At 39.4% G+C, this 16,373-nt stretch overlaps 1 protein-coding gene across 17 annotated transcripts in view; it reads left to right on the plus strand.

Moving 5' to 3' along the window:
- The first annotated feature begins 6,607 nt into the window (after positions 1-6,607).
- RBM26 (RNA binding motif protein 26) overlaps positions 6,608-16,373 on the plus strand; it is a 105,196-nt gene continuing 95,430 nt past the window's right edge. For 6 of the 17 annotated variants that reach the window (XM_053563390.1, XM_053563385.1, XM_053563391.1 and 3 more), the window contains exon 1: positions 6,611-7,758. In XM_053563390.1, coding sequence (XP_053419365.1) covers positions 7,688-7,758 — 71 coding nt within the window. In that variant the 5' untranslated portion in view covers positions 6,611-7,687. Of the gene's footprint in view, positions 7,759-16,373 lie in introns of all 17 variants that reach the window. The other 11 variants (XM_053563384.1, XM_053563386.1, XM_053563394.1 and 8 more) reach the window with 6 other exon arrangements.

Genomic DNA, 16,373 nt, shown 5'->3' on the forward strand with positions numbered 1-16,373 from the left:
TCTTTGCAGATGATATGATTGTATATCTGGAAAAGACCAGGCATTCTACTACAAAACTCTTAGAAGTGATCAAGGAATACAGCAGCGTCTCAGGTTACAAAATCAACATTCTTAAATCAGTAGCCTTTATATATACCAACAATAGTCAAGCTGAAAAAACAGTTAAGGACTCTATTCCATTCACAGTAGTGCCAAAGAAGATGAAATATTTGGGAGTTTATCTACAAAGAATGTGAAAGATCTCTATAAAGAGAACTATGAAACTCTTAAGAAATAGCTGAAAATGTTAACAAACAGAAAAACATACCATGGTCATGGCTGGGAACAATCAACATTGTTAAAATGTTCATACTACCCAAAGCAATATACAATTTTAATGCAATCCCTATTAAAACTCCACTGTCATACCTTAAAGATCTTTAAAAAATAGTACTTCCTTTTATATGGAATCAGAAAAAACCTCGAATAGCCAAGACATTACTCAGAAATAAAAACAAAGCAGGAGGAATCACGCTACCTGACCTCAGATTATACTATAAATCGAGAGTGATCAAAACAGCATGGTACTGGCACAAAAACAGAGAAGTAGATGTCTGGAACAGAATAGAGAACCAAGAGATGAACCGAGCTACTTACCGTTATTTAATCTTTGACAGGCCAATTAAAAACATTCAGTGGGGAAAAGATTCCCTATTTAACAAATGGTGCTGGGCGAACTGGCTGGCAACCTGTAGAAGACTAAAACTGGACCCACACCTTTCACCATTAACTAAGATAGACTCTCACTGGATCAAAGATTTGAACTTAAGACATGAGACTATAAAAATAGTAGGAGAAAGTGCAGGGAAAATACTTGAAGAAATCATACTGTGCAAATATTTTATGAGGAATACCCCCCCCCAGGCAATTAAAGCCACACCAAAATACACTACTGGGACCTGATAAAACTAAAAAGCTTCTGCACAGCCAAGAACACAGTAAGCAAGCAGACAGCTCTCAGAATGAGAAAAGATATTTGCAGGTTATGTCTCCAACAAAGGTTTAATAACCAGAATCCACAGAGAACTCAAACATATAAGCAAGAAAAGAACAAGTGATCCCATCACAGGCTGGCAAGGGACTTGAAGAGAAACTTCTCTGAAGAAGACAGGCACACGGCCTACAGACATATGAAAAAATGCTCATCATCTTTAATCATCAGAAAAATGCAAATCAAAACTACTTTGAGATATCATCTAACTCCTGTAAGATTAGCCCATTTCACAAAATCCCAAGACCAGAGATGTTGGCGTGGATGTGGAGAAAAGGGAACACTTCTACACTGCTGGTGGGAATGCAAATTAATACGTTCCTTTTGAAAAGATGTTTGGAGAACACTTAGAGATCTAAAAATAGATCTGCCATTCAATTCTATGATTCCTCTACTAGGCATATACCCAGAAGACCAAAAATCACATCATAACAAAGATATTTGTACCAGAATGTTTATTGCAGCCCAATTCATAATTGCTAAGTCACAGAAAAAGCCCAAGTGCCCGTTGATCCATGAATGGATTAATAAATTGTGGTCTATGTACACCATGGAATATTATGCAGCCTTAAAGAAAGATGGAGACTTTACCTCTTTCATGTTTACATGGATGGAGCTGGAACATATTCTTCTTAGTAAAGTATCTCAAGAATGGAAGAAAAAGTATCCAATGTACTCAGCCCTACTATGAAACTAATTTATGGCTTTCACAGGAAAGCTATAATCCAGTTATTACCTAAGAATAGGGGGAAGGGGGAAAGGGAGGGGAGGAAGGAGGGAGTTGGGTGGAGGGAGGGTGATTGGTACGATTACACCTGCGGTGCATCTTACAAGGGTATATGTGAAACTTAGTAAATGTAGAATGTAAATGTCTTTTTTTTTTTTTTTTTTTTTTTTTTGTAGAGACAGAGTCTCACTGTACCGCCCTCGGGTAGAGTGCTATGGCATCACAGCTCACAGCAACCTCCAACTCTTGGGCTTAAGCGATTCTCTTGCCTCAGCCTCCCGAGCAGCTGGGACTACAGGCGCCCGCCATAACGCCCGGCTATTTTTTTGTTGCAGTTTGGCCGGGGCTGGGTTTGAACCCGCCACCCTCGGCATATGGGGCCGGCGCCCTACTCACTGAGCCACAGGCGCCGCCCAGAATGTAAATGTCTTAACACAATAACTAAGAAAATGCCAGGAAGGCTATGTTAACCAGTGTGATGAAAATGTGTCAAACGGTCTATAAAACCAGTGTATAGTGCCCCATGATCGCATTAATGTACACAGCTATGATTTAATAAAACAAAAAAAATTATAAAAATAGAAGGAACTGCCCTCATTAAATTTGTGTTGTAGATTGGATTCTCTAAGGAGTAGATATTGAGATGGCATTAGAAGTGCAAAAGGTTGCTGGACAGTAGCACCTGTGAAAGGGAAAGGGAGGAAGCAGGATCTGGTGAGGAAGCCATTAGATCAGCAGTTCTCAACCTGTGGGTTGTGACCCCTTTGTAACAATGAACATACATCCTGCATATCAGATATTTACATTACAATTCATAACAGTAGCAAAATTACAGTTATGAAGTAGCAACAAAAATAATTTTATGGTTGGGGGTCACTACAACATGAGGAACTGTATTAAAGGTCCCGGCATTAGGAACGTTGAGAACCACTGCATTAGATTATCACGTAGGTCTGAACATATTTCTGTCATTCCAACATCAAGAAGGTCCTTATATTAGGTCTCATTTAGTCTGTGGCTGTGATTGTGCAAGGGGGAGAGGAATTACCTTGAAAATATTGTAACCTGAGCTTGAAAGCTGAAGTTAACCTAGAAAGAGTTAACAACCGGGGACTAACTATAGCCTGGCAGTGGGCCAGTAAGTCCTTACTTCTAGGTTTTATAGAAGGGTGTCTAAGTTGCACACCTCTGTGACTGATGTACATTGTAGGATATCAATTCACTATAAATTAAACTATCATGTAAATGAAGATTATTTTTGACAAGGTAAACAACAAACTGATGAAAGGATTTGGAAAACCAAAGGTTCACTTTTAGCTGAGTTAAATTTGAAAAACGAGCAAAGTTGAGGGATTTCCCCTATTGTGCATTAAAATATTCAATAATACAATAGTAAATAAAAAAAACATGGTACTGGTGCGGTCACAGACAAATTGTCCAAATGAAAACGAGGCCAGAACCAGAACAATGCATAAATGAAAACACAAAGATATGATGAGGCATCAAAAACCTATGGGAAGGGATAGACTGAGTATAATAGGAAAAAAATAGGTTTATACCATATACAGGGATCTATCCAAGAAATAATGAAGACAGTAGCACCTGTGAAAGGGAAAGGGAGGAAGCAGGATCTGGTGGGGAAGCCATTAGATCAGCAGTTCTCAACCTGGGGGTCGTGACTCCTTTGTAACAATGAAAATATATCCTGCATATCAGATACCCTGTTTCCCCCAAAATAAGACAGTGTCTTATTTTAAGATGTGCTCCCAAATATGCACTAGGTCTTATTTTCAGGGGACGTCTTATCTTTCCTGTAAGTAGGTCTTATTTTCGGGGAAACAGGGTATTTACATTACAATTCGTAGCAGTAGCAAAATTACAGTTATGAAGTAGCAACAAAAATAATTTTAGGATTGGGGGTCACTACAACATGAGGAACTGTATTAAATGTGATTTTATGTAGAGAGTAATAATCTATAAAAGAAATGAAAGAAAATATACTTTTGTGATATTAAGATGCAGACTTGAGTTTTTGTTTTTTGAGACAGAATCTCACTATGTCACCCTCAGTAGAGTGCGATGACATCACAGCTCACAGCAACTTCAAACTCTTAGGCTTAAGTGATTCTCTGGCCTCAGTCCAAGTAGCTGGGACTACAGGTGCCCGCCACAACACCCGTCTATTTTTGTTGTTGTTAATTGTTTAGCAGGCCCAGGGTGGGTTTGAACCCGCCAGCCCTTGTGTATGTGGCCGGTGCCCTAATTACTGAGCTATGAGCACCGAGCCCAGACTGAGTTTTTAAACAAGACCTCAACACTGAAAGCAATTAATACTGTATTCACCACCTAGGAGAAAGAGCTGAAGAATCGGAGGAGTTAAGCACACTATAGAAAATGAATACTCCTGGGATCAGGGCAGCTAAAAGATGAAGGCAACTAACAGTAATAAACTATAAAGAGATTTTGTATAGGTAGGGATCTATACCCCAGTTATCATTGAGGAACTGGCATTTGCGCAATGAGGAAAACAATTCAGGAGCAAGAAACAGCACTTACAAAGTAACAGGGCCTTGAAGGAACTGGCTGTGTTGGAATTTATTAAGAATATAGCTTAACACTGGACATTCCAAAACGTTGTTACTACATAAAGTAGTCTACAGCAGTTTAGTCTTCTGTTACTAACACTGATCGTCACATTAGCTGTTACCTTTGAAGGCACGCCAAACAAGATGAAGCCATGAGGTGACAAGGAATAAATGTCAAAGGTTAAGGAGAAGCATGCTAGGAAGTAACAATGACTACCTCTGGAGTGATAACAAGCTCTGTACCATGCATTTAGTGGTGAAAGAGATTGCTACCAGCTACAGTGGCTAGGAAAGATTTCTTTTAAGTGGTAGGGCTTCATTGGTCATTCAAAAATTATGGTATATCCTTATTATTCGCAGACTGCATTTGTGAGTCTGCCTGCTCACTAAAGTTCATTTGTAACCCTAGAATCGACACTTTGGTGCTTTTGTAATCATTTGTAGACATACAGGCAACACATTTGACTCACCTGATGCACATGCTTCCAGTTGTGAGGTTGAATACCTCTTCCTTCTTGTTGCAGCTCAAACACCGAAACAAGTATCTTTTTGATGGTCTGTTTAATACCATATTTCTTGCATTTTTAAGCTTTCTGTTGCCTCCAAGTGTAGTACTGAAGTGCTGTCTAGATCCCTAAGTACAAGAAGGATCCTCTTTTGCAATGGCAGTTTTAATGAGGGAACACACTTCTTTCAAGGAACTCTAAATAGCTCAGGATGGCTAGCGAAGACTGAAAGGCACTGAAATGAGTTTTCAGGCAAATAGGAAGGTGTTTAAGAAAAGCTTTTGGTAGAATGTTAAAGAATATGTTTTTTAACCTAAACATGATGAAGCTGATGAAGATTTTTTGAAAGTGACGTGATTAGATCCCAGTTTTAGAATTATTGCTATGAAAGGCAATGGTGATGAATACAACTGAAGATGAACTGATATGGGGGCAGTGTAGATGGCAAGGAGATTAAAAGGCTTTTGCTATTGTTAGAAAGAGTAGGGAAATCAACAGACTGACAATGGCAAAACACAATACCATGAAACAGAAAAACAAAATGTTTGTTCAAGAGTGCAGCAATGCAGATAGCATGTCAGGAGCATGGCTCACTGGTAGGCACAGCTGTTAGCATTTCTTTCTGCTTCAAGTTCAGAAGCAAGCTGTATAAAGGGGAGGGAGGGAAGTGATGAGGAGGAGCCAGGTGTCTGTGACTGAATTTTCCTGGTGTGGAATCCCACAAGTCTTGCAGTCTCCTTGGTTTGTTCTCAAGGTCTTCATTATCAGATGCCTAAAAAAATCACCTCATATTGGTCCAGCTGCTTCACTAATTAGACTTCTGCGGATTTGGTCTCATATTCTCCCCAAAGTTAACAGAGCTCCTCTCTGAGTTCCTCTGGTAAGTGCTGGGTTATCTGTTTCATAGGTTCCAGTCTTTGTTAAGATGGGCACTTTGGGTCACCATGTTTTTTTTTTTTATTATTATTGGGGATTCATTGAGGGTACAATAAGCCAGGTTACACCAATTGCAATTGTTAGGTAAAGTCCCTCTTGCAAACATGTCTTGCCCCCATAAAGTGTGACACACACCAAGGCCCCACCCCCCTCCCTCCGTCCCTCTTTCTGCTTCCCCCCCATAACTTTAATTGTCATTAATTGTCACCATGGTTTTAACTGTCATCTAGTACATGTTTTGATCTGATACACTCTCTAGCCTTTCCACATTTCCGCATGCCCAGCCAGTCTGTGGGACCCTGTTGCGCTGCCATACAAGTTATGGAAACTTTATAGCAGGGACTCTGCCCTAGGGCCCAAAGCCATCCCCACTCTATTTTCTGTCTCTAGGAATTAGCTATTCTAGATACCTCATAAAAAATGAAATCATAGTATTTGTCCTTTCCTGTCTAGCTTAATAAAAGTAGCTAAATCACTTTAATCAACATTGAGTTATTCAGTACCTAGATCGTGATTTGCATCTTACTGGGTATGATATGTTTTAAAACAAATGCCTTTGTACTTGATAATCTTTCCACTTAATGCTTAAGGACACTTCACTCTAGCAAATTATGAACTCAGTTTATACGGACAATTTAGTCTCCCACTGTCCCTAATAAATATCTTTTATTAATCTACTTATGTGTTTTTAAATTGTGAATCATTTTCATTCCTTTATAGGCTACAGGTCCTAAGATCCTTTGCAAAATTCTATCTAGTATCTAAATAGAACTCAGACGGGAATTAAACTTCTTTCATCACCCAAGAGAAAGGAATTTATTGGGGTACTCTTGTCTTTAATACTACGTAATCTGAGATAGGGCTGAATCTGCTCCATATTTAAAAAAACTAAAAAACAGCACAACTTTTCTTATCTTTACCTGGGGAAGAGTTCGATAGTTTCATAGGATTGCAAACTACTTGAGAGATGTCAAGTTTATTTCACCTTTCTTGGGGCATCCCTAATCCTCTGGAGGTCTCAGTGGGTTCGATAACACCGCACCACAGCACAAACAATATGGGACTGATGGGGCACGAAGGTAAACTAAGGAGGCAGCACAGTGCAGGCCACCTCGAGTCCACCAGCCACCCCGTGTCCGGCGTACCAGTGTGGACGCTCTCAAAGGAGCTCGCTGTACCACCGACACGCCATGGCCGTCTTCCCCACAACTAGTTGGGGCGCCTGCTGTGTCTCAAGTTAGCAGTCTTTCTCTCCTCGTAGAAAAGAAAGTCTTTATTCATTAACAGAGACAAAGCCGAAAAAGGCAGCGAGCAACGTACATACGTAAAAACCAAACTACTGCACTTAACCACCGCGCTCTCCGCGAATCTTGCGGATCTTACGTCTCTTCCCAGCAGGCTCCGGGAGTCACCGCGAGACTTCATCAATTCTCGCGAGTTTTTTGGCAGCCATCTTCTTGGGGGTGCTGGGAGCCGGGAAGACCCCCTCAATCTTTCCCATTGAGGTGCCCTTCTTTTTCGTTTTCTTTACTTTTGCTGCTTCTGTGTTTCCAACAAGCACCTAGTCCCGAGGCTGAGGGAAAGCTCGGGTGTAAGCGCGTGTCGCGCTTCCGGTCCGGGTAGATTTGCTGAAGAAGAGAGAAGGGGGAGGGCCCGAGCAAACCGTTGCTGTCTCAGTCCGGGACGGGGGCCAGGGAGGGGAAGATCCTGGCACCCCGTGGACTCGCGGCCTGCGGCGGTCCCTGTAGAGCTGTTCGCTGATCCGGGCTCGCTGGAACCTGCCACCTGCGCCTCCCACCGCGGCCCACGCGGGCGGCGCGCGGAGGAGGGGGCGGGGGCAGCGGCGGCCGTAGCGGCCGCGACCAGGGCGGGCGCAGTGTGAAGGGCCTCGGGGCCGCTGTGGATGGTTTCTAAAATGATCATTGAAAACTTCGAGGCACTCAAGTCCTGGCTCAGCAAGACTCTCGAGCCCATGTGAGTATTTGGGGGATACCTGGTTGCAGGGCTGGCAGTGGGAGCTAGGCGGGCCCGCCGATGTGTGCACTTTCCCCAAGTGTGTGCGGTGGAGGCCAAAACGGTGAGAGTCCTGGGCTCTTTTTTCCTCTTCCACCCTCGCTTCTAGGTTCAAGATAGCCCTGAGAGTCTGAAGCGAGCTTTATTTGATTGCTAAACTGTTCTTTGAATCAGTGCCTCCAGTTCTTGTTTTCCCGTTATATGTAGTCTAACCCTGCCTCCCTGCGCACACCTTTATTTTGTGAGGGCCTCAAAATCGATTTCTTTTAGTGAATCCGAGAAGATCCTCCTGCCTAAAGACTCTTTTTACCTCCCCCCCCTTTTTTAAATGAAGTGAACGTCATTTATTAGGGACTAGGGCACTTGTAATTTAAATCACTCGCGTTTCACCTGAATACAGTCCCTGAGAGAAAGGCCACGTCTCCCTTGTTCTGTCTGGCTCATTGGCACCTGTCTTAACTGATTCAAGATGTAACAGGTGCTTAAGTGCTCAGTAAAATTCCCTTTTCCCGCCTACACGTTTGTTCCCTTGGAGAGGAGGAGGAAAATTCAGTCTTCGTCCATATGGAATATTTAGCAGTTTCAAAGTGGGATGCTATAGATGGATGGGAGTGGGGGGGTGGTGGTGGTTCAGAGTGCTGAAATGTCTTAGATCGGAAAATTTAAGAAGAGTTTTAAGGAATTATTAGTACAAAATATGGCCCAAGTGCTTTATTGGAATGGGTGGATTTACATTAAACAACTTAAAATGCAATGGGGAAAATTCATGCATTTAATAAACTTATTAAGTGCCTACTATGTATTGTGGGAGGATTTGGGGTTAGAACTTTTAACTTCTAAAGATGACAAGACATAACTAACTAAGATCATTTCAGATATTAGTAGAGCTATGATCATTGTAAAAATAGGGAATCTTGTAAAAGAGTGATAGGAGTGAGGGGCTGCTTCACATCAGATGATCAAGGAAGGCCTCTTAGAGAAGGTGACATTTGAGCAACACCAAAGGAGGAGAAGAAACCATGTATATTAAAGTTAGGAAAAAGAATGTTTCTTGTAGAAGGAAGAGCAAGTGCAAAGGCCCTGTAGGAGAAATGATCATGGTGTGTTCCAGGAAGAGAAACAAGGAAGGACATTGTGGCTTGAAAGAGCTTTGGGATGGGGGAGAGAGAATGGAAAGACATGAAGTAGACAAGTAGGGAGGAGCCAAATCACCTATGGGAAGACGTTAGATGACTTAAAGCAGATAGGGACAGTTTTTTGGGGGGGGGGTGGGGAGGGCAGTTTTGATGGCAGTTTTGATTTTGTGTAACTGTTTTGTGGAGACTAAGAGAGCAAGAGTGAATGCAAGGAGTCTATTCTGAAGTAGGTATTGTAGGAAGAGATTTAGGTAGTTTGTAGTAGAGTGATGGTGAAGACAGAAAGAACCAAACATTTTGTAAGTAGATCTCATAGAACTTGCTGGATTGGATGTGGGAGATGAAGAAAAGAGAAATCAAGGACGATGCCTGTAGAAGTTAGCCTAAGGAATTGATAGGTGATGGTAGAGAAGAGGTGGGGAGAAGGGAAAGATGGTTGGTTTTGATTGTAAGTATGGAGTTTGTTATACATGTGAGATGTCAGCTAGGTAGAGAAATTTGTAGTAAAGAAAATAATATTTGAAATTTTGGAAGAATGTGTGCAGAGGAAAGAGAAGAATGCCTAGGACGGAGGTAGCAGGAAAACTGGGCTATATGTCATTAAAATGAGGAAAAAATATATAACACAGGAGAGAAGTTACTAACTTTATGGGATGCTGCGGGATGGATGAAACAAAGGCTAATAAACAGCTCTTAGATTTGGCATGGTGAAGGTGGTTCTTAGAGTACTTTCACTGGAAGTGGGGATGGTTCATATGTAAGCTCTTTTACCGTGTGTTGGGTAGTGGGCAGCATGGTACAGGTGTTGAGAACTACAGAGCAGAGTAGCTACCTTTCAATTCTGCCTCTGCCACTTAGCAACTGTATAAGTTGCTTACTGTTTCAATGGTAAAATGGGGGAAAATAATATAAATGGTATATAATTAGCATTTATTGAAATTAGGTGAACAGGAAACCTTTAAAAATGTTTTGGGTTGAAATAGCTTTTCTTTTTTTTAAGTGTTCAGTTTATAAATTCAAAAGATTAAGCATTCAGTTTCATATCACATTTACTGTTATTCCCCCCTCCCCACTAACCAAAAAAAATACTAGATCTACTTAGAATACATGCTTGTAATTTTTATTTTTTTAGTTTTAATAAATCGTATTCCCCTATTAGAGAGCCTAGTCTCATGGCTGTAGCACTATAGTTATTACTATTGTGATAAATAAGGCACTGCTAGTAGAGCCTAGGCAGCTGTAGAAATTGTGATTGGTCCTTTTCTAATGTTCATAGCTATGGTAACACTTGGAAGTTCCTGTTTCTTTAATTACATTTCAGGTGGATTCTTTTAGATGAAGATTATAAAAGCTGATCGTAATTACTGAGGACCAATGATTTCTAACCTTGGTTTTGTGAAACTAAATTTATTATCTGGAGGGGAGGATTGTTTGTTTTACTTAATACTGTAATTGAGAGAGGATCATATGAAGGACCAGGGTGAGATTTAACTTGAAACTTACATGGAACTTTTAGGTACTTGTACTGGTAAAATACTGCCTGGTTTTGGACTTACCCCTACATTTTGAATATATTCAGCAAACTTTTATTGGGTACTTGATCTACTCTGTGCTAAGCAATATGCTAGCTAGAATATTGGGGAAATAGTGGGAAACATGAAATGAAATGACTATCTTCATTTTGTTTACCATTTAGCAAGAGAGACAGCTGTTGAACAGGTCATTATAAGACTAATGAGTATTGTGAAAAAGTCCAGAAAGCTGTCAAAATACTGTGTCTAGCGGGCGCCTGTAGTCCCAGCTACTCGGAGGCTGAGGCAAGAGAATCGCTTAAGCCCAGGAGTTGGAGGTTGCTGTGAGCTGTGTGAGGCCACGGCACTCTACCGAGGGCCAAAAAGTGAAGACTCTGTCTCTACAAAAAAAAAAAATACAGTGTCTGGAGAGGTCAGGAAAGACCTGGTGTGGTAACATTTATCTCAGCGTGGAAGGATGAACAGTTGAATTGAGACCTGTGAAATCATTCTATGTTAAGAGAACAGATTGTATGAAGGTTCTAAAAATGAATCTTGGAGGAATTGAAAGAAATTGAAAAAAGAACAAGTAGAAGAATTGCAGTGAGAAGTTCTGGAGAGAGACAGATTATGTAGGACTTTGTTGACTTATGTTTCAGATTTTAGGTATTATTGAAGAGTAGTGGAAAACCAGTGAAGAGTTTTAGGGCAGAAGGGTTCTCAGATGTATTATTTTTTAAATAGCCTGATTGCATTTTCAGGGTAAAATAAAAAAATCTGTATTACACTTTACTTGATTATAAGTTCGGTATGTGTGTCAGGGTTCTTAGTTTCCTTTGTCATAAATTATTGAAAATGTAGGTATTAAAATTGTTACCTTGAAGTACTTAGGATTGATGTTTTGTTATTGCAAACATTTGCTGAGTCATACTTACTAAAATAATTGTAAACTAGATGTTGGTCTTCTAGCATTCATTTCTTTTTGGTAAATGTGAAATCCTAGGAAATATTTAAGCTCTTTTATTGTTACTGTATTTTATTTTTTTAAACAGAAAGTTTTATAGTGTATCTATTAAAACTTATTTTATGAGCATACACATCACTTAATGTGGTGATTTTATAGTTATGGACTTTTTTAATCTGAAGAGGTTCCTCAAGATCTAATCAGAAAATACAATCAAGAGGCAGGAAGATCTAATGAATTGCCCAGATTTTGTGCTTCTGCTACTATGTAGTGCTGCAGAGGTAGTATTGTGAGTGGAGAGGAAATAAGTTTTGCGTTGACATAGATCAGTATTCATGTCTTAGTTCTGCCATGTGTTGGGTGAGTGTTACAGGCCAATGAACCTCCCCTTTCAACATTGTTATGATAGGCAGAATTATACTGTTTCCATATGTAATTGAAAGATTTGAATGAGACACATACGTAAGAGCCTTACCCTTCTTTCCTTCCCTAAATACTGGTTAATTAAACACAAATAGATTACTAGTGTTGCTTCTGTTACTATTGTGACCACTGCTGCTGCTACCACTACCACCTAGTGTTTGTATTCATTGCTGTTAAACATTTTGTATTACTGTACTTCCAAGTTTTATGAGTTAAGCATAATTTTTCCATTTTGCAGGTGATGGCATTGAGCCACTGATGCATGGAGTTAAAGATACTTGCCACAGTGATTTAAACTCAAGCTTTTTGACTCTTGATTCATTTTCTCAATTTACTACTATACTATACAAGTCTTTTCTTTCCCATGACCATATACACTTTTTATGATTACATTTTCATGGTAGTAGCTACTGTTGTTGTAAAGGAACAATGCTGTAAAGAATTGTGGTTATCTGTGCTTTAAATAGTTTAAGAAAGAAGTTTCTTTGGAGTTTTTGTATGTTTTCCTCTTCCTGCACACCTGTTACTACACCTTTCTCACCAAATTAAAATTTATTTTTGTTCCTGTCTTACAGGGAGAGTTCTTTTGGGTTTTCCGAATGATCTTTTATTTCTAAACTTTTGATTCTGTTTGCCTCCCTTGATCTTTCCCTTTCCATCAGCTTTTTTCCACATAGTTAATTCCCCCCACCCCTTTTTTTTTTTTTTTAGAGACAGAGTCTTACTTTCTCCTCCTCGGTAGAGTGTTGTGGCATCACAGCTCACAGCAACCTCCAACTCTTAGGCTTAGGCGATTCTCTTGCCTCAGCCTCCCGAGGTGGTGGGACTACGGGTGCCCGCCACAACGCCTGGCTATTTTTTGTTGCAGTTTGACTGGGGCCGGGTTTGAACCCACCACCTTCCGTATATGGGGCAGGCGCCCTACTCACTGAACCACAGGCACTGCCCAATTCCCCATTTCTTTAAGGAAGAAAAACTCAGCAGCAATAGCAGCAAAAAACAAAACAAAAATTAACACAGTACATCTAGCCACTTTCTTGCTAGCTTTTCCTTTTATGGGTAAAATTTGAAATTGTAGTTAGCCTTTAAGGTGTTTTTTTTTTTTTTTTTTTTTTTTTTTTTTGAGACAGTCTCACTTTGTCACTTTCAGTAGAGTACAGTGGCATAGTTCACAGCAACCTCAACTTCTTGGGCACAAGCGATCCTCTTGCCTCAGCCTCCTATGTAGCTAGGACTACAGGTGCCCACCACATGCCCCGCTGTTTTTAGAGATGGGGGTCTCAACTCTTGCTCAGGTTGGTCTCTGAACTCCTGAGATTAGGGGATCTACCTGCCTCTGCCTCCCAGAGTGCTACGATTATAGGTGTGAGCTACCATGTCCCTGGCTCTGCCTTTAATTTTTCACACATTTGTCCCCAACCAGTTGCTTCTTACTGCTTTGTAATATAATTATAATTATTAATATAATTATATATAATATAATCCTATTCATATTCAACCAAAATTACTTACCTCGGTGATAACAATGAAATCATGTTTGTTAAATATAAAGGCTTTATATAAATTTTATATTCTTTGACCTCGTTGTATAACATCAAATGCTGATACTGCCTTTTAAATTTTCTTATTTTCCTTGACTACCATGCCTTTTTTTTCCTTCACCCATTTCTACTTCGGACATTTCATTCATTCCTACTATGGTTGGAAACTTTGTCTCCTCCAAAAATCAAGTTGAAATTTAGTTGTCATTGTAACAGTAGTAAGAGGTGATTAGGCCATAAAGGCTCTGCCCTTATTGGTGAAATTAATGCCATTGTAAAAGGGCAAGTTTGGTCTCTTTTTTCTTATTTGCCCTCCTCCCCTCTGGAGAATGTAGTGTTCAAGGTGGCATCTTGGAATGAGAATCACTAAACCTGCTCTGCCAAACCTGCTGGTGCCTTGATATCTGACATCCCAGTCTCCAGGACTGTGAGCCAATAAATTTCTGGTCATTATAAATTACTCTGTGGTATTCTGTTATAATAGCACTGATGGACTGAGATAATTCTCATGGATGGCTTCTCTTATAATCCATGCCAGAGGTTCTTAAAAGCATTTTTTGGGGAGAGATGTGTTATAGATCCTTTGAAAGTCTAAAGACTCTCTTCTCTAGGATGTTGCATGTTCATACACATGTGCCTTGAATTTCAGAGCTTTTCAACTTGAGCTTGTTAATGGACTCCAGGCTAGAACCGCTACCTCTATATACTTATTTTTCACGTAAGTGTGTTTAGACTTAACCATTCCTCAGAGTCTTAAGTTATTATTGTTAGCTGTAAATCTGTCTGGATAACTCATCTGGATTTCAAACTACATTTTTTGAAAAGGAATGTCCTGTGGATTTACTTCCATTTCATTTTTTCAAATTATCCACTGAAATTTTATTTTTGGGGGTTTTCCTCCCTCTACTACTTGTATCCCATTCACTTAATCATCAGGTTCTGACTCCTTCTTTTAATAATCCTTACTGACATTGCTTAATAGGGGGCATACCTTATCTAAACGACTGCAGTTGTTTCTTAACCAATCTCTATTTCCAGTCCTTTCTCCCTTCTTCGAATATGGATATCCAGCCTTGTTTATATCCCATTGCTTGATCAAAACCTTCACCTTACCTATATAAATCGTATGCTTTCAGAATGTTAACGATTTGCTTCAATTTATCTTTCTACTTATATCTTCCTACTTTTTATGAGTCTTATTTTCAGCTTTAATGTGTCGCTATCATGTTGTTTTTACTGTCTCTTTCCCCCCAATTTTTAAGTAGTACGTAGCATTCATTAGGTGCTTATTATGTGTTAATCATTGTGCATTCATTGTAGGTGAGCTAGATTCTTTTATCCCAGTTTTAAAGATGAGGAAATTGAGTCTTAGGAAGATTAAATATCATGTTCTAGTCATAGCTAGTGAGTGGTGCATACGAGGTCCAAAATAAGACATTTTGATTCCAGAGCCTTGTACATTATAGCGTACTGTCTTTCTCCATATCTATTATATATATTGAAAGCAACCATCAGGTGTGATTCCAATTCTTCCAGAAAGCCATCTGTGATCTATCTGGCTTATAGCAATGACCATTCCCATCATACCTCTCCCAGCACTGGCTTGCATCGTTTGACACCACTTGCATTTAATTTTGTCGTTAATTGCTACTTGTTTTGACTTTATTAGAGTATCAGGCCTTTGAAAGCAGACTCCAACTCATTTAACTTCTTTCTGTTCTGTATAGCACCTAGCACAATGTCTTATGTATTACATACCCAAGTATTAAAATATTAGTTGAGGGTAGTGCCTGTGGCTCAAAGGAGTAGGGCGCTGGCCCCATATGCTGGAGGTGGCGGGTTCAAACCCAGCCCTGGCCAAAAAGTGCAAAAAAAAAAAAAAAAAAAAAAGTTGAAATTTCTAGTTTGTGTAAATAGAAGAGGCAGTAGTTTGGGTAAAACTATAAAATCCACCCTACTTTATCCTGAAATTTATTTCAGAGAAGCAGATGTGAGCAGTTTGAAAATTGAGTAATCTTTGGGTCTATTTCTCTTTCTTTCTTTCTGTCTGTCATAGTACCTTCAGTAAATTTAGGTAATTTAGTGATTTTTTTTTTTTTTTTTTTTTTTAAGAGGACTAGTGCACATAAGGAAATACCACTCATCAGAAATCAAGCAGATGGGAGGTGGGAAGGAGAGGATGGGTAAATTCATACCTGTTGGGTACAGTGTACTTTATCTGGGTGGTGGACACACTTACAACTTTGACTTGAACTGTATGAAAGCAATGTATATAACCAAAACATTTGTATCCCTGTAATATTCTGAAATAAAAAACATTTACTTGTTAAAATATTGTTAAATTTTGGTGTGTGCAAGATTGTCACCTTCATGGGGCTGCATAAAAAAGAATTATATATATAATAATTCTAATTGGATGAATTTTATAGCTGTATAAGAGTTAAAATTTTGTAATTATTGGCTAAAATATTTTTTATTCCCTTCATCCTTTAACTTTGATGAATTGCCTCTCATTGCTGCATTTTACTGCTGCAGTTATATTTGGGCTTTCCATCAGAGTGCTCCGTAGTTAAAATGAACTTAGTGATTTCTTTCTGTATGTTTTAGCACTTCTTTATCTTTGGCATACAGTGCTTCTCAAAATTATTTTAAATGCTTACAATGAGAGACAAAGTATTACAAGCAAAATGGAAAATAAGATATCCCTATGTTAGGTATGTACATGTTTATATTCAATATAACCAACTCAGGATTGAGCTAAATGGCTGCTTAAATTCTTTTTTTCCCCTTCTGTTTCCTTTGTCCCCTCTCAGAGAAAAGAGAGTGAGAGAAATGAGCGGATGGATGGTAAACTATTCCTCCTCTTACCTTCTTTTCTGTGGAATAAATCCTTTTCACTTTTCAAGTAATGACTTTAAAATAGGTAAAAGTTTATTCTTAGGGTTATATTTAGTACCTTTGTATAAAATAACAGGAAGTTCAAGATTTGTACACAGTTGTT

This window comes from Nycticebus coucang, chromosome 15 (genome assembly GCF_027406575.1).
Source record: "Nycticebus coucang isolate mNycCou1 chromosome 15, mNycCou1.pri, whole genome shotgun sequence".
Classification (NCBI taxonomy): Eukaryota; Metazoa; Chordata; class Mammalia; order Primates; family Lorisidae; genus Nycticebus; species Nycticebus coucang.